Source organism: Nematolebias whitei, chromosome 22 (assembly GCF_014905685.2).
Source record: "Nematolebias whitei isolate Nwh7 chromosome 22, NemWhi1, whole genome shotgun sequence".
Lineage (NCBI taxonomy): Eukaryota > Metazoa > Chordata > Actinopteri > Cyprinodontiformes > Rivulidae > Nematolebias > Nematolebias whitei.
In genome coordinates this window covers 2,068,323-2,091,256 of record NC_056519.1, presented here as the reverse complement: position 1 = coordinate 2,091,256, position 22,934 = coordinate 2,068,323, and the positions used below count along the sequence as shown (strand labels likewise).

The 22,934-nt window shown below is 40.2% G+C and overlaps 1 protein-coding gene across 1 annotated transcript; it reads right to left on the bottom strand.

Annotated features, from left to right (window-relative positions):
• Positions 1–293: 293 nt before the first annotated feature.
• LOC119428434 (myelin regulatory factor-like protein) lies at positions 294–16,559 on the bottom strand. Its single transcript, XM_037696116.1, is given in 23 exon segments — positions 294–386; positions 2,219–2,290; positions 2,517–2,628; positions 3,700–3,774; positions 3,976–4,060; positions 4,151–4,198; positions 4,369–4,524; positions 6,394–6,431; positions 6,749–6,829; positions 6,918–7,073; positions 7,308–7,453; positions 8,373–8,482; positions 8,553–8,661; positions 8,953–9,153; positions 9,238–9,328; positions 9,400–9,510; positions 10,128–10,204; positions 11,345–11,540; positions 11,625–11,825; positions 12,408–12,876; positions 13,635–13,696; positions 14,247–14,340; positions 16,481–16,559. Coding segments are annotated over 23 exon segments (2,856 nt in total). The 5' UTR covers positions 16,554–16,559.
• Positions 16,560–22,934: the final 6,375 nt, after the last annotated feature.

Genomic DNA, 22,934 nt, shown 5'->3' with positions numbered 1-22,934 from the left:
TCTTCTTCTCAGAACAACTCAAAGTTTATAAGAATAAAGAGAAAGGAAAGTCTTAATGTGTTGCTAATTTGTTGTTTTACATACAACCCAGCAAAGCAACACAAAATAAACTTCACCGCATCAAGGAGAGATGTCTACTTTCACTGCCACTCAGTTCTTCTTCTACGAAGAAAAAAATGTGTTTGTGGTTCAAAAAAATCAAAACCAGTCCAGGAATACGTTCAGTCTCTGTCTGCGGCACAGAATGAAGATTTCTGTTGGACAAAATCTTATCTCGTTTGTCTGGGGGACGTCTACGGGTCAGAACAGCGTCTGTAGAAGTTGAAGTGGTAATCTGTGAAGAGCGCCCCCGCGTAGTGATGGTCCGTACTGCAGTCTGCCTGACCCTGAAGCCAAACGAGACCAAATCAAAACATTTTAACCACTAAAATCAGTACCCATCACGAAATATCCAGTTAAAATCAGTGTCAATCACTAAATATTCAGTTAAAATCTGTATCAATCACTAAATATTCAGTTAAAATCTGTTTCATCACTAAATATTGAGTTAAAATCAGTGTCAATCACTAAATATTCAGTTAAAATCTGTATCAATCACTAAATATTGAGTTAAAATCTGTATCAATCACTAAATATTCAGTTAAAATCCATTTCATCACTAAATATTGAGTTAAAATCTGTATCAATCACTAAATATTGAGTTAAAATCAGTGTCAATCACTAAATATTCAGTTAAAATCTGTATCAATCACTAAATATTGAGTTAAAATCTGTATCAATCACTAAATATTCAGTTAAAATCTGTATCAATCACTAAATATTCAGTTAAAATCTGTTTCATCACTAAATATTGAGTTAAAATCTGTATCAATCACTAAATATTGAGTTAAAATCAGTGTCAATCACTAAATATTCAGTTAAAATCTGTATCAATCACTAAATATTGAGTTAAAATCTGTATCAATCACTAAATATTCAGTTAAAATCTGTATCAATCACTAAATATTCAGTTAAAATCCGTTTCATCACTAAATATTCAGTTAAAATCTGTATCAATCACTAAATATTGAGTTAAAATCAGTGTCAATCACTAAATATTCAGTTAAAATCTGTATCAATCACTAAATATTCAGTTAAAATCCATTTCATCACTAAATATTGAGTTAAAATCTGTATCAATCACTAAATATTGAGTTAAAATCAGTGTCAATCACTAAATATTCAGTTAAAATCTGTATCAATCACTAAATATTGAGTTAAAATCTGTATCAATCACTAAATATTCAGTTAAAATCTGTATCAATCACTAAATATTCAGTTAAAATCTGTTTCATCACTAAATATTGAGTTAAAATCAGTGTCAATCAATAAATATTGAGTTAAAATCAGTGTCAATCACTAAATATTAAGTTAAAATCGGTTTCATCACTAAATATTGAGTTAAAATCAGTGTCAATCACTAAATAGTCAGTTCAAATGAGTTTACATCATTAAATATTTAGTTAAAATCAGTGTCAATCACTAAATATTGAGTTAAAATCAGTGTCAATCACTAAATATTGAGTTAAAATCAGTGTCAATCAATAAATATTGAGTTAAAATCAGTGTCAATCAATAAATATTAAGTTAAAATCAGTGTCAATCAATAAATATTAAGTTAAAATCAGTGTCAATCACTAAATAGTCAGTTCAAATGAGTTTACATCATTAAATATTTAGTTAAAATCAGTGTCAATCACTAAATATTGAGTTAAAATCAGTGTTGATCACTAAATATTGAGTTAAAATCAGTGTCAATCACTAAATATTGAGTTAAAATCAGTGTCAATCACTAAATATTGAGTTAAAATCAGTGTCAATCACTAAATATTGAGTTAAAATCAGTGTTGATCACGAAATATTGAGTTAAAATCAGTGTCAATTACTAAATATTCATTTAAAATCAGTGTCAATTACTAAATATTCATTTAAAATCAGTTTACGTCACTACATATTATGTTAAAATCAGTTTCAATCACTAAATATTCAGTGGTTTTACGTGTTTAAATGGATTTTACGAACATTTTGTTTTTAAAGTGCAATTTGTCAGTTTCTGTTTCACATTCTAATTTTCTTTAAAATAAATTCCTCTTAATTCACCCTTGACTCTTCTGTTAATGATAATTAAGAGCTAAAGTGTGTTTAAGTGATCAAAGAAGAAAAATAAATCAACGCTTACAGCCACCGCAGAGCGAAAGTGATAGAAGCTGCGATAAAGACGAGCCACGTGAAGAGGCCACTCATGTTCCCCCTGAAGAAACACAACATCCAATAATTAATTATTATTAATACTCTAATTATTTTGGTTATTTAAAATATATACTGTAGATGATGCTTGATATTAATCTGAAGTTTCATTAATCTCAACTGATGTCAAAACATACAACTGTTTTCATTTCAAGGAAATAATTCAAACATATCATTTAAATTTTAAATGGACTTGATTTTCTTGGGTGAGCAGCTGTAAATGTATTCACCTGTGTATTTGATGGGTACCTGCTTCCAGTGAGCACATTTTTATCCAGCAGAGACGAGCAGGTGGTGGACTCATCTAAACCACACAGATGGACCACCACCAGCTCCGTAGAGCTGAAAACACGTGAAAAGAAATGTTACGACATGTTTTTAACAAGTTTCTGTAGAGCTAATCCCAACCGTTGTTTTGATACGTCATTAAACTTTAATTTTGATTTACCTTTACAAAGGTAACGAGCTAAAGTGCAAAGAAACATTATTTACTACAAAACTAATAAACAAATGGCTTCTTTGAGAATTTATAAAACAATCTTTATTACAAAGCTAACGAGCTAACAGCTGTTCAGTTATTAAGCATTGTTCTTCTCAACGCTAACAAGCTAACGGCTGTTTTAAAAACTTTATTACAAAGCTAACGGCTGTTTCAAAAAACTATAAAAATCTTTATTACAAAGCTAACGAGCTAACAGCTGTTCAGTTATTAAGCATTGTTCTCTTCAACGCTAACAAGCTAACGGCTGTTTTAAAAATTTTATTACAAAGCTAACGAGCTAACGGCTGTTTCAAAAAACTATAAAACAATCTTTATTACAAAGCTAACGAGCTAACGGCTGTTCAGTTATTAAGCATTGTTCTCTTTAACGCTAACAAGCTAACGGCTGTTTTAAAAACTTTATTACAAAGCTAACGAGCTAATGGCTGTTTAAAAAACTTTATTACAAAGCTAACGAGCTAACGGCTGTTTTAAAAACTTTATTACAAAGCTAACGAGCTAACGGCTGTTTCAAAAAACTTTAAAAACTTTATTACAAAGCTAACGAGCTAACAGCTGTTCAGTTATTAAGCATTGTTCTCTTCAACGCTAACAAGCTAACGGCTGTTTTAAAAACTTTATTACAAAGCTAACGAGCTAACGGCTGTTTTAAAAACTTTATTACAAAGCTAACAAGCTAACGGCTGTTTTAAAAACTTTATTACAAAGCTAACGAGCTAACGGCTGTTTTAAAAAACTATAAAACTATCTTTAGTACAAAGCTAACAAGTTAAATGTTGTTTTAAATAAGATAATAGTCAGCTACGTTAGCAACCAAAGGGTTGTTTTGAACATACAGATTTTACCTCCTTTATTTTTGTTTATTCAACATGTTTGTTGTTGATTTGTGTTTGTTTGAAGTCACTTCTTACTTCATGAGCAGGGTGACTCTCATGTTGACCGGAACAAACCGGCTGACAGGAACCCTAAAGACGTACCGTTCAGGTCTGCGGAAACAAACGTTTCGTTAAGCATGTCCACTTGTTTTAAATCCAAACGTCTTACAATTCAGAAGACATCTTTGCTCGAGTAGCCTTAGTGTTTCTTGTCTCGTTGTTAATGTGCTGCGTGAGGAACTGTGTTTCGTTCCTAAAATCTACACCTTACATCACAAGCTTGCAGATAAACATTTCTTTTACTCTACTTACCCACATTCGTCTCTCAGGCAGTACTTGCTGTCGATGACCTGCTGATTCTCTTTAATCATGAAAGTATGGATGGTGGTGTTTGTCCCTGACGAAAAGTCAAGTTTGAAACAATAAAGATGTTTGTTTTTTAACGTTAAGAGACTTCAGTGAATGAGCTGTCAAAGTTAAGACTCACAGTCTCTGGCACTTTTCAGGTGGTGCTGAAGTTTCTTTGTTCTTGTACCTGCAGAACAAAAACATCAAGCGTGAACTAAATGGTACAAAAATGTCCAGCTGTTACAAAAAGACACAAACCGGCTGAAAACACATGAAATAATTTATTTAAAGGACCGGTTCATTATTTGAATCTGTTTTTGTGTTTATCCAGTCGAGCCAACGAGTCGCTGTCGTTACCTGTGGCGTCAGGTTTGTTTGCTGATTTGGTGGAGGTGACGTTGTAGATGGTGCTGCCCTCTGCAGGTGAGGGGCAGCAGTACACCTGGTCGCAGTAGAGCAGGTCACAGAAGTCCACGTCAGGAGGCCAAGAACCAGGAGGCCTGACCGAAAAGACTGGAGGAGGCAACAAAAGAGCTTTAAAGCCTGGCTTGTTTATTTATCTCTTGCTGCTAATATTCATAAAAATGAGTCCCATGATGTGAAAGTTACAACACAAGTCAGCAGAATTAAGGGTAACAATATTTTACTGGCTGTGCCTTTCTAGACTGGTGTATTTACATAAATGTTGGTGATAATCATTTTTATGATCCTCACTACAGATAACCCACAAATCCAGATCCACTGAGAAAAACAAGTGAAGCTGGTGGTGGAGAATAATCTGAGCAGCTGCTGTTCACGACGACTGCAGCAACGACTTCAGTCTGATCCTTACGAATGCAGCACAAAAACAAGGAAACTGCAGTTTGGCTGATTATTTCTTTGTTGTAACAATTCTTCCTGGCAGTAACTCTTATGATGTTTATTTACCGTAAACGGCGCCACATTTGTTGTGAAATTGCATCTGTGTGTTGAGCAGCAGACATGTTGGTATGAGAACTCCTCTGCCTTGTGCACACGCAGCTGTGTGACTAAGCTGGTGGGCAGCATGAAGAGGAGGTGCCAGGCTGTTGTGGCTGTGTATGGTTCTTCCACATGCTACTGAGGCCACTGCTTGTTAAATAGATTGTTAAACTGCCAATATAACTGGTTTCTTTAGAGTTCAATCATTTACTGTATACAATAAGCAACAATAAACAACAAACCTGAGTATGTAGCACAAAAGGTTTGGCTATTTTTTCATGACGCGCCAACAACTCTGCTGCTCGACCCAGAAAGGGTTTCGCCTTCCATCCAGAAGGCTTCATCAGTCAAGGAAACGCACAACAAAACTGATTCTTCCCCCAACAGCTTACTCCAAAGTGGAACAAACCAGTTATGTTGGTGCTAAGATGGTCTCTTTGGTACGCCCCCTCCTCTATTGCCAGCCCTCTTCCTTGTTGACAGTCGTGTCAAACTGGTTGAAAACAACAAAGTCCATGCTCAATAATCCAGGTATAAAATCCAACATTTTTCAGTCAGGTCATCTGGACAGTTTCTTTTTTTGTGCTGAAACGTTTCGCCTTCGATACGTCATCTTAGCACCAACAAAACTGGTTTGTTCCACTTTGGAGTAAGCTGTTGGGGGAAGAATCAGTTCTGTTGTGTTTCCTTGACTGATGAAGCCTTCTGGATGGAAGGCGAAACATTTCAGCACAAAAAAAGAAACTGTCCAGATGACCTGACTGAAAAATGTTAATCTCGTGATTCATTATAAAACAGTCATTTAATTTTATAATATATAACTTTACAGCAATGAAACAGATAAGTTTATTTAAATATTGTAAAACATCAAAACAAAACCTGTAGACAGAACGACACCCTCTGAAACGACGTTACTGTTCGTTGTGCAGTTTGTAAAGTACCGTGAAGGTACGCCGCAACACCAACCGGCTTTCACCTGAGTCTGTTAGTAAAATATCTCATTAACCAGTAGAAGGAATTTAATGGAACCTTTAGGAATCACTGGATGGACGTCTACAACGGTCAGCACATTTCAAAATGGCCGAGTCAGTTTTACAGACACGCAGCTAAACTTTGTTCTGATCGCAGCCGAGTGCACGACGCTTTGAGCGGATCGAGAGAGATCGCTCTTAAGAGTTACGAGAAAAGTGGCCGAAACATTTTTTTTACGCCATTTCTCAACAAAAGCCGGTTTTGTTTGAGAACTCGGACCGCAGGAGGCCTTTCGTGTTTCCATGAGAAATGGAAAATGAAGAATTGTATCCATTTATCCTGAGCGGTGATTAAAATAACGTTACAATGTGTTTTCAGCTCCGCCCGTCTGTTCCTTCGAACAACTCCTGCTGATTCAAACCTCCGTGCTCACTGAACTCTGGGGGTTACCTGTGCTGGTTGGCGCCGTCGTCGGTGCAGGAAACTCGCTGCTGTTGATAAAAGACAGAAACTAAATTCAGTATAAACGGTTGTCAAGGCAACCACAGAAATAGTTACCGTAATTTCCGGTCTATAGACCGCTTCTTTATTCACATGCTTTAAACCCCACGGCTTATAAACGTCCACATTTTTATTCAACTTTTATTTAGTGTGCGCTGCTTTTACTCAGGTGCTTTATAGTCCAGAAATTACTGTATTTATTTAAATGTCTATGTTAAAGTCCAAGCAACGCTGTCAAGTTTGTCTGTGCATTGTTTGAATACACGAGTTTATAAAAGGTGTTTCCTACAGTAGAACAATAGACGATGTTCACCTGTTTTCTAGAGAGGTGTCAGCGTCTGCCTCCTTCAGAATCACCAGGTAAAGAGCTGAGATGGAGATCAAACTGCACATACATAAAACAACTAAAGTTTGGAAAGACTTCGTTTTTTATTTTCATGTAAAGAAGCAGGAGCTTGCACAGCATCCCTCACCACAAGGCCACGGTGAGCAGCAGGGTGAAGACGCCGGCCTGCAGCAGTTTATTCTGCAGACACCGTCTGTATTTCTGAGCCGTCTGGTGAACTCTCCCGGGCTTGCAGGACTCTGGACCGGACGTTGTGGACACACTGGGGTGTCTCTGAGTCTTCCTGTTAGAGGGAACAAGACGTTATCAGTGAGAGTCACCGGGAGAAGTTTCCATTCACCGTGAGCTTAAACATCTGAATTAATTTACCGGTAGGTCTTTAGTGATTTATTTGAACTGTTTCCAGAACAGTTCTTCGGCGGTTTAACGATAAAACCTAATCACTTTACAGATTTTAGGGTCAGTTGTTTTCTTTGTCAAACTAATCCGGATCAACACAGAAGTCAAAGACAGGTACCCAGTGGAGCGAAGGCTGCCCGTCAGGCTCTTCAGCTTGGCGAGTCGCCGGTTCCAGACCTCCAGCTCTTGGATCCGAGTTTCGAGGTTGTCGGTGAGCTTTGACAACTGTTGGACGGCCCCGATGTTCTCCATAAAGATCTGCTCCTGGAGGGGGAGCAGAACGCTGTTACGAACAGGTGAAAACAGCAACGCCTCCAGGAAAACACATAACGAGAAACGCCGAGCGTCAACTTCGCTCCGAACAACAGAACGCGTTCACACACCAGAACCCGCCTCGTTTTCAGGTGCGTTCCACATCCACGGTTCTGGATCGACCTGTTGTCACCGCACCGTTCTGCTCTCTCCAGCTTGAAGTCTTCGTTTTGTCTCCACCATCTCCAGGGGCCCTGCTGGTGTGGTGATGGTCTGTGGTGGCCCCACTGGGCACAGCACCACTACGCGCACTTCTCTAGAAGACACCTAAGCAACAGCCTGAAGGGACTCGTAGCCGAGATCTCCAGGATCAGGCGAGGCTCGTCGCTTTAGCTGAGTTTAATTCTTGAATGATTGGGGGAGATCGTCTTGTTGTTTTGCTTCTCACTGGCTGTAGGTGTCTTGAAGGAACGTCTTCTCTAAAGACACCCACGGGTGCTAAACGTTTGTATGAAGCAGTTTTCACTGGACTTGTTGAGCGCTCAGCTTGACAACACATGTTCTCTGCTCTTGTCTGTTATTATCTGGTTCTGGTGGCCCGTTGTTCTTCAGCGTGACCCGGTCCACCAACTTGTCACAAGCCATAATGGCTTCAGTTACTTTTGATAAGTGAGACGAAGAGGTCGCTCCAGGCTTCCTTTGAGCAGGATCTTCTGATCCTCTGTTGACGAGCAGAACTTTAGTGTCCGTTATGTTTCTGGAGTCAAATCTGAGAGGTGAAGATTTTTGAGTTGTTGACAAAAACTACCAGGTAAAAATGAATAAAACTAAACTAAACCTGCCTTTTAAACCATTACAGCTGGTTCTGAATTAGGATTTTTACTCAAACACGTTAAGGAACCGGAGCTGAGAAGGCCGATGAGTAAACTACCTTGTCCACCATGAGGAGGTTCTGGATCCGTTCTCCGTCTGAACAGACGACATCGCCAACCTCCTTGACAGCAGACGGCAGCAGCTCCTTCACCTCCTGAGCGATTACTCCTAAAACATCACAAATCGTTAGCGTTGAGCTCAGAAGTGACATGGTCAGCTCCAGCTGTGAGAGCAGCACCTGTCTGATGGGTTCGGTCTATTCCAGCAGCGGAGGCAAACTCCGGTTTGTAATCGAACTCGACGATCCTCATCTGAGTGATCCTCTTGAGCTGCTGCTCAGAGTCCGCCTGACAGACACAAATAAACATTAGAAGCCTCAGCATCTTTATTTATATAGAACATTTCAGTAACTCAAAGCGCCGAAGAACAATAAAAGCATAATAAAAAATAAAAAGGTAAAACTACAGACGCTTAAAGAACGAACATATAAAATAAAACAAGCTCTGATTCAGAACTGAAATCAAATAGAGGAATATGAAAACAGCATCAAGTTTATATCAAAGGCAGCAGCGAATAAGACGGTCTTTGAAGCAGGTTTTCCTCCTCCAAATCAAAGGATTATTATTTTCTGGTCATACCTCCTGAATGTTCTGCTTGGCGCGGCAGTCAGATGGTTGAATGATGGCACCCATCACCTTAGCGTTACCACAAACCACCAGAGCCTCATCAGGAGAGTCGGTGTTGACGCCAACCCGACCCTGACAGACCACAGCTTCCTGCGTCGCCCCTCGCTGCCACATGGCGTCATTATCCGACTCGAACTGACCAGGGTTGGAGGCCTTCAGGAGGGAGACGTTAACGGTTTGTTCTGGTCTCTGACTTGGCTGATCGTTAATAGATGATGGTGTGAAAACAGTTTTTACCCTGACGATGATCCTCTCAGACACCAGAGCAGCAAGAAGGAAGGTCTCCTCTCTGACAGCAGCATAGAGACCCACCGCCATCTGAAAATACCTGCAGAAACACACGGTTAGCATGTAGCTCAGCTGATCTTCAGCCTCTTCTCCGTGTATTCACTCGTGTACCTCTGGTCAGGGTTGGGTTTGCCTTTCTTCCTCATGTTGTTGGCTGTTGTCTCACTGAAGTGCAGTCGGCCGAGTGTTACTTTGGTTATTTTGCCAGCTGACAAACTGACCCTGGAGGTTCAAAATTTAGTGTTTTTAAATCTGTGGTTTTCTGCTTTGGATCTTTTTATAAACAGATAAACAAATCCTGAACACGGTTTCTACCTGTACACACAAACTTATTTTTAACTTGACTAGCTCGATGTAAAGACTCCCCAGTTTAGGTTTAAACAGAGTAAAAATTTTAAAAGATCATTTTAGTTTATCGTAGAAAATAGTTTGTTATTAAAACACCTTCAAGGTTTTAGGTTTCAAGTAAGGCAATCAATGATGACAAGACTTAAAAAATCTAAATAAAACAGCAGGTTCAGCTAGCTCTTCAGCAAGCTAAAGCTAATTCACGACTAGCTGTGAAGCTAGTTAAAGCTAGATTATGAGCTAGCGAAAGCTAATTTAGAACTAGGTCTTTAGGGACTTAAAGCTATTTTATAGTTTGACAACAAGTCAGAAATAGTCAAAACAAGGTTTGAGAACCAGTGATTTACACAACGGTTCAGTGGCCCTGTTCTCCCTCCACATCAACACTGTGCACATCTCATTAGTGACCGTCTCACATTAGCATCATGGCTGCAGGAGTACACTACACCTCCAAAACATCTACAGCGACTGCTGGCCTGTGGCGCTGGTACCTGACGGGGTGGAAGGGCTTCTTGGTGCGGTCGGGCTGAGACTGCTCGATGGTCACCTGCTGGCTGGGAGACTCGAGCTGCAAAAAGACACAGGTTTGGAGTTAACTGAGAGCTGACTGGTCAACAAGCCAACGTCTGAATGATCGCACTGATTCACTGTCCATTTTGAATCAAACCACCTGATTCTGGGTACAGTCTGGAGTAATTTCAAGCAAACCGTCTGCTGTTATTATCTACGTGATGATCTATTCTGTGACGTGTAGCTATCAACAAAATGGAGTCTGGTTTAAGCCAGAATCCCACTAAGCTGCGTTGGAGACTCCAAACTGTGAGAAAATTAACAAACAAGGCCCATTTTCAGTTTTGGTCTCTGAATTCTGAGTTTGTGACCAGTGACCCATGAGGCTGTTCAGTGCATCCAGTTTTCAAGTTGCAGATCATTTTAATTATTGCCCAGCTCTGCCTAAAACTTTGTAAACACACGGGCAGCCGCCACCTTCTTTATGAATTCATCGACTAGACCTTCAAAATGAGGACAGGCAGATTTGGACCAGTTTTTAAAACAACTGTTTATGTTCAGCATGGATGTTTTTCAATCTGGACATTCTGAGCGTTAGATATTTTCAGAGTCAAGCAGAGCTCTGGTGCTCTGGAACTACGTTCAGACAGCTTCAAGACAAATCTAAGTGCCTGTGACACAATTGAAAAGGGTTCGAGATCATTATGCCCGTGAGAAAACCGAGAAAGGTTAGAGACAAGTTTGAGATGCATGTGACAAAACTGAGAAGGGTTGGAGACAGGTTGGAGACAATTGCCACAAAGCTGAGGATTGGAGACGCCTACAATAAAATTAAGAAGAGTTTGAGACGAGTTTGAGACGCCTTCAAATAAACTGAGAAGGGTTTGAGACAGACTGAAGCCGTCTGCAGGAAAACTGAGAAGGTGTGATGAGTTTGATGTGCCTGCAGCTACACTGAAAGGGTTTGAAACACTCGTGACAAGACACGATTTGAGATGCTTGTGGCAACCGAGCAACTATTTTAAGAGAAAATTTGTTGCAGTTTTTGAATGTGTTCAAAATTTAAGCCTGAAGATCCTCTGGGACTCATTTAAGGAAAGTGAGGACCACTTCAAACATTTCAAAGACTCCCTTAGTAATCTGAAAAATAATCTCACACAGTTGCGTCCCAGTGAGACACGGCCTTCAGACTACGCACCTTAACTCCAAACACATTTAACTGGAAGTGATCGACTTCCTGTGGCCCATGTGGCGTTCTGACAAAGCGTGGCTCCGCAGTCACACCAATGTGAACGGTGACCTGAAAGTGGTTCTTCTTCTGGCAAATGAAAGCTTCGTCAGTGGGGGAGTAGTTGAAGCCCTTATCAGTATCGATGTGGTAGGCAGGAGGCGACCTGAAACACAGAATGTCTCTCAGTGATCTTTACACCATGTCCACAACAGATCAAACACGCTCGTGTGTTTGGATGTAGACTCACAGTGTTTCGTAGCTACTGTTGCACAACGTGCTCCAGCGTTCTGCTCGGTAGGGTTCCCATGTCAGCAGCTGGGACGAGCCCAGACCCAGTCCGTTCCCAGTGTTCCCTGCACTGCGAGTCCCCTCACCGTCGCAACACGATGTCTCGACTGCAGACGGTTCCTCAGACTCAGACCACCGTCTTTTCTTACTGTCCTGGGAGCTGATGAAAGTCACACACTCTGAGGTCAAAGTGTAAAATCTTTTGTGATAACTTTGAACTCGTACAGTTTAAAGAAAGTCTGTGGAAAGTTCATTTGATTAATTTAAATGAGTTCATTCTGTGGTACTTTTGGAACTAAATCTTTCCAAGTTGATATACACACAAGACCCTGAACTGCTTTGATAAACTTTAGTTTTATGCTTGTAAATATCAACAAGACATTTTATTGAATGTCACAACTAAAAAAAACAATGAACATCAGAATTTAAAGAGCAGCTGTTTCATTTAATCCCACTGAGTTGGACGACTCAAACACTCAGAATATGCTCTAATGTTATTTTTCTCTGTGTTTGTATCTAATTTGATTATTACCCCCGTGTTCAGTCTAATGACTCTTTATAAAAAGGTTTCCATTTTTACATCTCTACTGGTCTAATGTTTTTAATGGACTTTACTTTTATAGTTTTCTATCCAACCAGGAGACTGAAACTCTTTAGGACGGTCTGTGCTCTCTCGTCAGAGGACGACTGTTCTAACCACTCAGCCAGAGCCACCCATGATGGAGTTAGAAAGTGTTCTCACCTGGTGTGTAGTGTGGAGGAGGAGCCCTGCAGACAATTTGAAGTTGGTGAGAGGACATTTGTGACCGGGCCAGAGATGGAAGAAACGTAGGTACTGGAGGGGGGTAAGGCTGGAGAGGGGGGTGTAGGTGGAGTGTAACCTTGAAAACAGCTCTCTGGATTTAAGTAGTGTTCAGTTAAGTGACGTGTATCCTGATTAAGGGGACCAGGGAGGACTTGTGGGGCAGGTGGACTACCAGACTTGATGAAAGTGTTTGTGACGCCCACATTGTGAAGCTGTTCATGGGGCAGTGGGCCTGACTGGGAGGGGGCAGAGCCTCCGTCTTTGAATCGACAAGACAAAGGTCGCGTCAGCACATCTGACGTTGCAGGGGCGGAGCCTTGATTCCTAAAGTGACAGGATGCAGACCGGGTTGTTGGTTGAAAGCCCTCCAGTCGTGCGGACCAGCAGCCACGCTCATGTCCAAAATCTGCAAATTAGAGAATATGTTCACTCAGAACCTCTCAGTGCTTCACTACAGGGCTCTGTCGAGTTACTTGTAGTGACATCATCTTAGATTTGTCACAAACAATCATCAGATTAATTCAGCTTGTGGGCAACATGGAGGCTAAAACAAGTTGGGGATAATTTAAACAATTACAAAATAATTTGATAAAACTATGAAAACTGTCATTGACAGCTGGGACATTTATTTGAACAATCGTATAGTTTCACATGATGTGGGCAGCATACGTTGGTTATCTCTATGGCAGAAAAAGGACAAACACTAAACTCTCAAACAGACGCCGTGTTCACACATGAGCATATTTTTATGGCTCTGGTCAACATCCGGACTCTAAGAAAGGTTTGAACGCTGTGACGAACTCACTAACAATAACACTTGTTTTTTATTAACACTTATTAGTTCTTATGGGAAGATGGTTAACGTTCTTTCAACTTTATAGAAAAGAAAAGGAACAAGCTTTGGCCGTTTCTGTGGCTTCTGCTCGCATTGTAGGTCAAACATTCACTTTAGACGTATAAAGAACAAACCACATGAAATCTAACTTGAGCCTCATCAAATATATTAAATCTAGGGACATTTAATAAAGTGACAAACTGTGTTTCTGTGTCCACGTGCGCCTTGGAACAAAGAATCAGGTAGGAGTCAAACGGAGATGCTACAGTCTGGAAACGTGAAACAGCGTTTGCTGCTGGACGCAGTGGGTGGTGGTGGGTCAGTGGTACCTGGTATCTGTGGAGGTGAACAGGCCTCTGAGCTGGAATCAGGAGGCGACTCTGGGAGCATGCTGGTAAAGAAAAACAATAAAACAACATGATATGGGTTTGATATTTTATTTAAGAATGCAGTTTTCTGAAATGTTGGACCTGCAGGAAGCCTCCTGTGTGAGCCGTACTGGTATTTAACTTTATAAGTAGGATCCATTTGAACAACGATATGTTCCATACGGTTCAGTCTAAAACTCATATTTTCCAGTTATCTCTATGGCAGTAGTAAAAGCCAACCTCATACAGACATCGTCTTCAAATAATGAAGATTTCTCTGAAACGCTGGCCTTGGCCAACCATAACACTGATAATCACTTCAGACACTTCTGTTACATTTACATTTATCACTTGTCTGATAAGTAACTGGGTTAATGTTACATTTACGGATGTTACACAACGGAGTGCGTGTGCAGATATGACACTGATGCAGAGGATTTCCCACATTAAAATTATTAGTTGTGAGTAAAGTTTGTTTACAATCCAACCTGAGTGATGCTGCTGTTCACTCTGAGCTGCGTTATTAAATATCGCTAAGTTTTGTCAGTGTAGCGTTGTGTGTCTGAGCCTTACAAGCTGCTGGGGTCCATGTCGTTACAGAGGTACTGCTCCAGGATGCTCGTATCCACGGCAACAGAACTATCCAACACACCACTAACATCCTGACCTGCACAAACATCACAATGGTTACATTCATTCAGCATAAGTTCAACAGCTTCATAAATCTCATTCTGATCGAAGCACGTTTTAAACAACAGAAGTGGTCACCAACACATGCACGTACAGATTATTTTTTTAATTCACGTGGCTTGTGTGTGGCCTGTTACACCAGGGGAAACCTTTCAGGGAGTTTAACATCTCTCCATGCAACTTTTCATGGATGTCTGGAAACTGAACTTCTAGAAGCAATACAGAAATCTGTTCTCACTCAGGAACCCGTGCATGATCTTTCTAACACCAACTGGGACCAAACAAACCTGTATTGTATAAAACCTAAACTTTTTAAACTGCAACCATTACTCCAATCCTAAATCTCCAATCTCTTTGTCCTAGGACAAGCTAGCTGAAGGCTCCCAACGACGAAGCCAACAGTACAGCAGATATGTCGCCCGTCGACAAACTGTTATACAGCGATCTACAGCAACGACCCAGACAAAGACCTTGTATAACCTTTGACCTTGATTTGGAGCTGGGGTGTTGAAAAGTGTGCGACACTCCTCGTGATGATTCAAAAGTGTTTAAAGTTTTGTTAAATGACCTTGAGCAGATCAGAAGTTATGGGCGAGTCAAAAGAAAGTTTAGAGACGGATGGACAGGTGGAGACTTGACCAAAATTTGTCCGCCTTGGACGAACATATAGAAGTGTGTTCAAGTCCTATTTTCAAGAACGGAGGTACCTTAAATAGACCTGTTATCTCGATAGGTTCTCTATGTGCCCTTTAGGTGAAAGAGTTTCTGAATGCAACACCTGGAACATTTGTAAAAGCTTCTTAAGAAACGTGAAATACCTTCAGGGCCCTGGAGTTTTCCTTAAAGACCCCTTGAACGTTTTTAAGCACCAAAACGTTCTTGCTACATGTGAAAGAGAAAGGATCTTCTCCAAAGACTAATAAAACCAAATCTGAGAACACCAAACTTTCGCACAAAGTAAAACCAAACAAACAACTTGAATTCCCTCAATGTCAAGCTTTTTATGCACCCTGAAATAATCCAAGGATTACGCTACAGGACCAGTCAAACCGTCTTAAGCTCAGCTGGTCTTCCTTTAAGAATCACTTTGAACTCTTTGACCAACAAACCCAGAACACCGACGTTAGATGCAACTATACTGGTGCTGAAATGGTCATTTTAAGAAATTTAGGACCGAACCTTCGTGTAAAACTCTGCACCCCATTCCAAAGGAACTTTCAGAGACAACTGGTCTGCTCCAACTAGAAATGTAAAGGCCACTGAATCTCTTCAGGCTTCCCTCACAGTAAAAATAAATAAATACAACGTTTCTGAAACCCATTTGTGGTCTCAGAGTCTTCAAGGGATCCAACAACATTTTGAATAAAAACCTGTAAATAAGCTAAAAAGGCACAACCAACCGTTTCTCTTCTAGCCCTCTGGAAACCTCTGAACCAACACAAACCCTTCAGACAACAAGGACCGCTTCCGTTTCTTCATGAACCTTTGGGAGCTCCTCGTGGCGTCTTCACCTTCATAAACTTCCTGACAGACCGCAGGATTCTCAGGCAATAAAAACATCTTAAACTTTCTTCTCAACATCACAAGTGACTTCAGGAGATACACAAACACCCTCAGGAGCACGGATCTCCCTCAAGTACAACTTTTATGTCTTATACCATTTTTAAACCCACTGGAATGTTGAATCTTTTTAAAGATCTAATGCTCTGGATCTTTGAAAAATGGTTCTCATCTTTGAAACCTTCCTAAAGATCACTTTAAGTTCTAAAGCTACACCTTGAATCCAAATTAGGGACCATTTTAAAACCTTTTTCTGGACCTGGACCTTTTCCAGGCTACAGTAATGAGAACGTCTTCCAACTCTCCTGGAACGTCCTTGCAGCTGACGCAAAGTGGGACAAGACTTTCTGAACCTCATCAGGGTCAGTTTGTTCAGGCACACCACACGCTGAAAGACCCCCAAACAAGCACTAAAAAGACATTTTACTTGTGTTTATTCTTCATTTCCTGAGGGCCACTGGAACATCCATCTACTCAAAGACCCTGGAAGATCTTAGAAACCTTCTTCCTCAACAGATGCTGTTATATTTGTGGTCAAGACTGAAGAAACGTCTCACCGCTGAAGAACTGCTGCAGCGCCTCGTGCTCTCCGAGGACCTGGAGCGACGGCCGGTTGGCTCCAGGATCCATTCTGCCCAGCAAGGGGCGCTGCAGAGCAGGGGCCTGGAGGAATCAGGAGAGACCCCAGCTGGAAACACACAACGGGTCGTTAACACAATATTTAAGCATTTTAAATACAAGTATTTTCAACTAAAGTACATTGAAAGTTGCATATTACCACTCTGTAAGCCAAAGTTTTAACTTTAATACAGAAAAGAGTTCAATTAAAATCTCACATGATCTGTTAGCGCTCAACTATGTGGAGTGGATGATTCTCAGCTACTACCACACCAAACTGTAGCTCAGTATCTGTAGATTAACTGAGTTATTGTTACTGTGTTAAGGTTAATTAGCTGTGTCAGCCATCTTGGATCAGTAGCATTAAGGAAACATAAACCGAGAAAGAAGTTTGCGATTTACTCTTTTATCACCAAGAACAAATGAGAGATTACATAAGAAGCTCACGGCTTCATGTGGGGATTATCTACGGGAACGGTCAGATTTATGATGCAACAAGATCGAAAGTTCAAGGTTACAATTTCTCATCAAATATTATGAAGATCTCATAAATGGTCGACTCTTCTTTGTAACCTTTAGGCGACGCAGATCCCTTTCTACGAAGTGGTTCTTGGTAAGAAGTCCTCCACAGACCCTTTTAGTTACACTTTCAGCTGCGTCTTACTTTTATGATCCACTAAGCAGGTTCTCTTTTTCTGTCAGTATCAACACTTTATGTTGCACTTTTATTACAAAACAAAAATGAGTCAATGTAAAACTTTCTAATTTGATCAGAATCAGAACATTTTACTCATCACTGTAACGAGAACAATGAAATAAAGTATTGCTGTTACAATCCCCGCATGTGACCTGGGTGTGGTCTGTAAAAATATTTGACTTTCCTGTGCAGTAGGAGCTACGCACAAAAAAAATAAAATGTTTAATTGGTTAAAAAATAATCCAAAACTACTGTTGGGTGTGCAGAATGAATTTTGTGGAAACAAAAACAGAGCTCCAGGAATAGATGTTATCTTGATAGTACTGTGACTCCCACTAACTCCAACACCCTTCTCTGCACCGATGGGACCTTCATCCATCTGCAGATCAGCCATGGGCACCAACAACCTGTCCCTCAGAGATCACGCTGCGTTCAGAATCACCAAACCATGTGCCTGACAGGATCATCCATGTTCTAATAGGGCGGCTGTGGCTGAGTGGTTAGAGCAGTCGTCCTCCAATGCGAGAGTTGGGGGTTCGATTCCACCAGCAGTCACATGCCGAAGTGTCCCTGGGCAAGACACTGAACCCCTCATTGCCTCCGATTAATCACTAGATTCAGATTAGCTTTGTATGGATCTAGTATAGAGCTGTATGAATGGGTAAATGAGGCAGATTGTTGTAAAGAGCTTTGAGTATCTTGATCAGATAGAAAGGAGTTGTATCAGAACAGTCCATTTAATACACATCTGTAGCCAACAGCTGTGGGTATCGCCCCACCAGAACCGAGATGCCAAATACAAGCAGCCACAACAAGTGTTGTTTAAAAGGTGGCTGGCGTCACGCTAAGGGACAGAGTTTTACCATCGAACAGAGGCTCAGAGGAAACCCTGTTTGGATATCTGGTCAAGATACCTTCCAGGTGCTTCCCACAAAATGTTCCTTTTATGTATTTAATTTATTTGTTCTTAAGATCAAGAACACCCAAGGCTCTTGGAGTAAGAAGGAAGAAGAGGACGAAAAAGAAGAAAGACGCAAGAACAAGAAAGAAGGAAGAAGTTTTTTCTTTAAACCTGCAGAGAAAGTCCAGCTGGGCTGTTGTTCACAGAGGGAACATGAAAGAATCTGTTTCCTGTTGAACAAAGACATGCTGCCATGTTTGTAGACATTTCTGAACGCTGCAGGATGCTTCACAAACCAGAAACCATCAAAGCAGGAATCAAACTGTCTGGCGAGTCCTGAATATCTTCAGTACGAAGTGGTGTCAAAAACTGGTGTGGAATTAGTAAACATAAACAACAAAACAAACAAACAATTTTATTTATTTTTTTAAAGCAGGGCTATTCAACTGGCGGCTGGTGACTTCAATCCAGCCCACTTCATTTAAAAAAATCTTTTTTGTTTGTTTCTGGGTTTGGGTTCTGTTTATTGCATTTATGATTCAATGCAATAAACAGAACAAATTTAAAAGGTAGCAGATCATTGTAAAACTTTGTTTTATTTACACAATGACTTTAATCTCTGGATGTCCGCCCCCCCGAGCTGCTGGCTTTCAGAAACTGTGGCCCCCTGAGCAGTTTTGTTGAGTAGCCCTGATTTGTTCTTGTTGTTTTTTTGTTTCAAACACTAAAAGTCTTGTTATTGTCTCTGTCTCCAAACTTTCAGTTCTTTCTTCTTGTTTTTTTCTTTCATCCGGAGACCCATAAGCAGCTCCTAACTTAATCACGACGTGTCGTTAATCCGATCAAGTTTTCTTAGTCATCCTTAGTGTGCATCACGGAAGCAATCAACTTTATAACCACAACGATGAAGTTCGCAGCTCTACCCTGTTCTCTGAAGCAAACAGCTCAAATGTTTACATTAAATAAATCCTGCAGATTATAAACCAGAACAAACTTCAGACTAAAAGCCAAACGTGTTTCAGTGATGCCTTTTAAAATAGGAGTTAAACTTTTTAGTTTGAGCCACAAGAGAGCTTTGAACACCATTCACCAGGAAACCCCCTGAACTGGATTCCATAAATCCGCTTTAACTCACCAGTTAGGTCTGAAATGAATTGTTGGCATGTTTATATTTTTATGAATGCAACCAGTTTATATGTTTCACTGCCATCTGGTGAAACCATCCAGTTTAAACAGAAACTGCAGCTCAGATCACATCAACATGTTTGTTCAAACACACCTGTTGTCGTCTCCAAGATGGCCGCCGGTCAGCCCGACTGCAGAAATCCTTATTAACCCGCCCTGCTTGTGTTCAGGTACAATCCATGTGTGACTTGCAGGTGTGAAATCCTCAGAGTATCCAAATATTTCACTTCTTCTTCTTCTTCTTCTGTGGTTTCTGCTGGCAGAGGCACTTCCTGTGGTGGAATAAATATTCTTGTAGTTTGTGGCGAGAGGCTGGATCGTCACCGTCTCTCAGGTGGACTTTAAGCTTTAAACAAGAAGAGGTAAAAGGTACACTCACCTGACGCAGCCATTCAGCCATAAAACAGATAGTCTTCCTGTAACACACACACACACACACACACACACACACACACACACACACACACACTGGTTCATATGTAGTTTGTTCCCTTTTTTTTTTTTTTTGCCAAATTGCTGAAAAACTCTAAAAACAAAGGGTTTGACAGAGAACGTGTGTTTCCCTCTGAACACGTGAAGCTGAAACGTTTCATCTCAACGACAGAAATTAAAGACTGTTTTCAGTTTTCCTCGTGGAATTTTATAGATTGTCATTCCTCAGAAAATTATTTAATGAGGTGATGTTTGTGCTCTCAGGGGTGAATATTTTACTGTTGTTGAATTCTGTTTTATATTGTTTACGTCACAAAACCCAGCTTGTTCTTCAGACTGAAACGTGATTTAAAAACATATCGGTTTATTTTATGTGAACCTTCTGAGGGGATGCTAAGAGCTGAATGATCAATTAATAAGCAGAACACTGAAAAGCTAAAATGACTAGAATAGTAACTAAAACCTAAATTCAATGAATTAGCAGCTAAAAACTAAGAGTAGCAAATGGGAGCTAGCTAAAATCAGCAGAATGGTATGAATCAGTGGTGGGAACAGCTAACCAAAAAGTGACCCATATTCTGCTAAATAAACAATTAGCTTTGCTAATGCTAAACTGCTAAAGAGGTAAAAAGACTAGTGGAAGCTAACGCCAAACTGCTAAACACGTTAAAACATTAGCGGAAGCTAACGTTAAACAGGTTAAAAGATTAGCGGAAGCTGATGCTAAACCGCTAAACGGGTCAAAAGATTAGGTCTGCTAACGCTAAATGGCTAAAAAGGTAAACAAATTAGCGGAAGATAACACTAAACCGCTAAGCAGGCTAAAGGATTAGCTTTTCTAATGCTAAACAGGTCAAAAGATTGGCGTAAGCTAATGTTAAACCACTAAACAGGTAAAAATATTTGCGGAAGCTAACTGTAAATGCTAACCGCTACAACAAATTTCACTCATTCTGCATCACGTCTTCGTCTTCTTCCAGTTGAAGCTTCGACCAATCTCGTCTTGTCACGTGAACATGTGGTCAGCCAATATCATGCCTAACAGACTCTTCAAGACACGCCCACAACAGACAGGAACGAGCTTGTGACTTTTGTTAGCGGACAAAGTTAGCGGAAGCTAATTTAGCAAAAGCTAGTTCTGCTAACGGTTTCTAAAATTAGCAAAAACGATAATCGGCTAAACAAAAAAAATTGTTTTGCTAGAACCGTGCCCACCACTGTTATCTAAAATACAAAAAGTAGCAAAATGTTAGCTAAAACCTGAGATCTGCTTTAGAAGACAAACTTAGAGCGCTGAGTACACTGAAGTTGATTTCAGAGAGAACTATGTTTTAAAGTAATTAAAAAGATTAAGTATTTTATGGTGAATTTTATTTTAAATCAACTGTAAACATTTTAAAAAGTTACTAAAAACATAAAGCACAGTGTCCATCTTGTGAAAGAGCTGAACAATTTGATGTTTAAACAGCTAAAGCTGCACAAGGTGTGCAGAAGAAACCCTAAACCTGAGCGCTGACTCAGCTTTAAGACAAAAATGACTGAGAGGACGTTAAAAAACAGGAAATCAACCGTCTGCAGGGCGGAGACGTTAAATAAATACATTTAACTGTTTCTCTCGCAGGCTGCTGCCGTTTGTGGCAAAGGTAAACACGTTTGATTTAAAGAAAACTGAATCTGCCTCAGATGAAGACGATCCTGTCCAGAAGATGGTGCTGCTGTCTTTTTGTGTTTTGGATTTTATTTACAGTTTGTGAATGTTTCTGTCCAGCGCCCTGAGATGACTTCTGTTGTGACTTGGTGCTTTATAAATAAACTGAATTGAATTGGATTCCTGGACTCGGCTGTTGGTTTTGTCTCTTGAAGGTTTTCCAATTTCCAGCTGGTCCTAAAAACAGTTTTTATCATGAAGAACGTTTCCAAATGAAGGTTTGCTGTTGAACTATGAGCTGGAGGTCGTGCGTTGCTCATTTTACCTGTTTGAACTCACAGAAAGTCGGTGATCGTCTCCGGCTGGTTCAAAGTTATGATCCGGCAGCAGAGCCCAAATGACTCCTGCCTTAAAGTCTCTTCAACCTGACAATTTTAGATTTCATTAAAAAATCTCAACTCTGAACAAGCTCCTTCTATCGGTGAGTTTTTACAGCCGTGGACTCGGCTCCTCCAGGCAGAACCTCACGGTTCCCGAGGCCTCGTATCAAACTCAAGGAGATCGTTTTTTCAACCTGTTGCACCTCGACTGTGGAACAAGTTTATTTTTACTTTGTAACACAGTTTGGCAGCTGAAAACCTGTTTAATTCAGATTTGTTTTTATTGAAGGTCTTTTTGATGCTTGGTTTGCATTTGTCCTTTTTAACATTCTGTTTTTAATTTTAATGCTACATCTGTCATTGAACTAATTTGTGTATTTGCTGTGAGGCAGGTTGTAATTTATATCTGTGAAAAGTGCTACATAATTAAACTTTGCTTACCTCCCACCCTCATCAGCCCCTGATGACTGAGGCGACATTAAGGGCCCCAAACACAGAAAATTCAGGGGTGTAAAAATAAAAGTGCAACTTTCTGTCTTTAGTGTCTTTATAACACACATGAATAATGACTTGCTCACACTTACCAAATGTGTTTGCGTCTTCAATAAGTCAGATGTTCCTCTGGACAGAATCAAGCTTCATTATTCACATGTTCAGTCTGTAACAAGCAGAAAAACTGAAAATGAAACAATTCAATAATAGTGGAAGACTAACTGAACAAACTCATAAAACAAAACACCACAGGGAAAATGTGGTAAACAAAATCTAACCGTTGTCACATTTTCCCCTCCACATCAGCTGCTTTGAAGGTCTTAATAAGCTGGAAGATAAATTTTAACTTTTTCTAGCTGCAGTCAAGAATACCTTCAGGAACGTTTATGTTACAGCACTGAGCCGAGGCAAAAATACGTCTGCTGCAAACGTCCAGAAATGACAACATTTAACACTAAAGACAGTTCGGGGAAAAACAAACTTTATAAACAACATTTTGTTACGTACTTTACAGCACATGATAATCACTGCCACAGCAGGAAAACGTGTGAAGACTCAAAGTGTCATCAAAACAAAAAGCAAGCTAATTTTAACTGTTAACATTATCTTAACACTTCAGCTAACATGAACTAACGTGATCTTAGCACTTCTGTTAGCA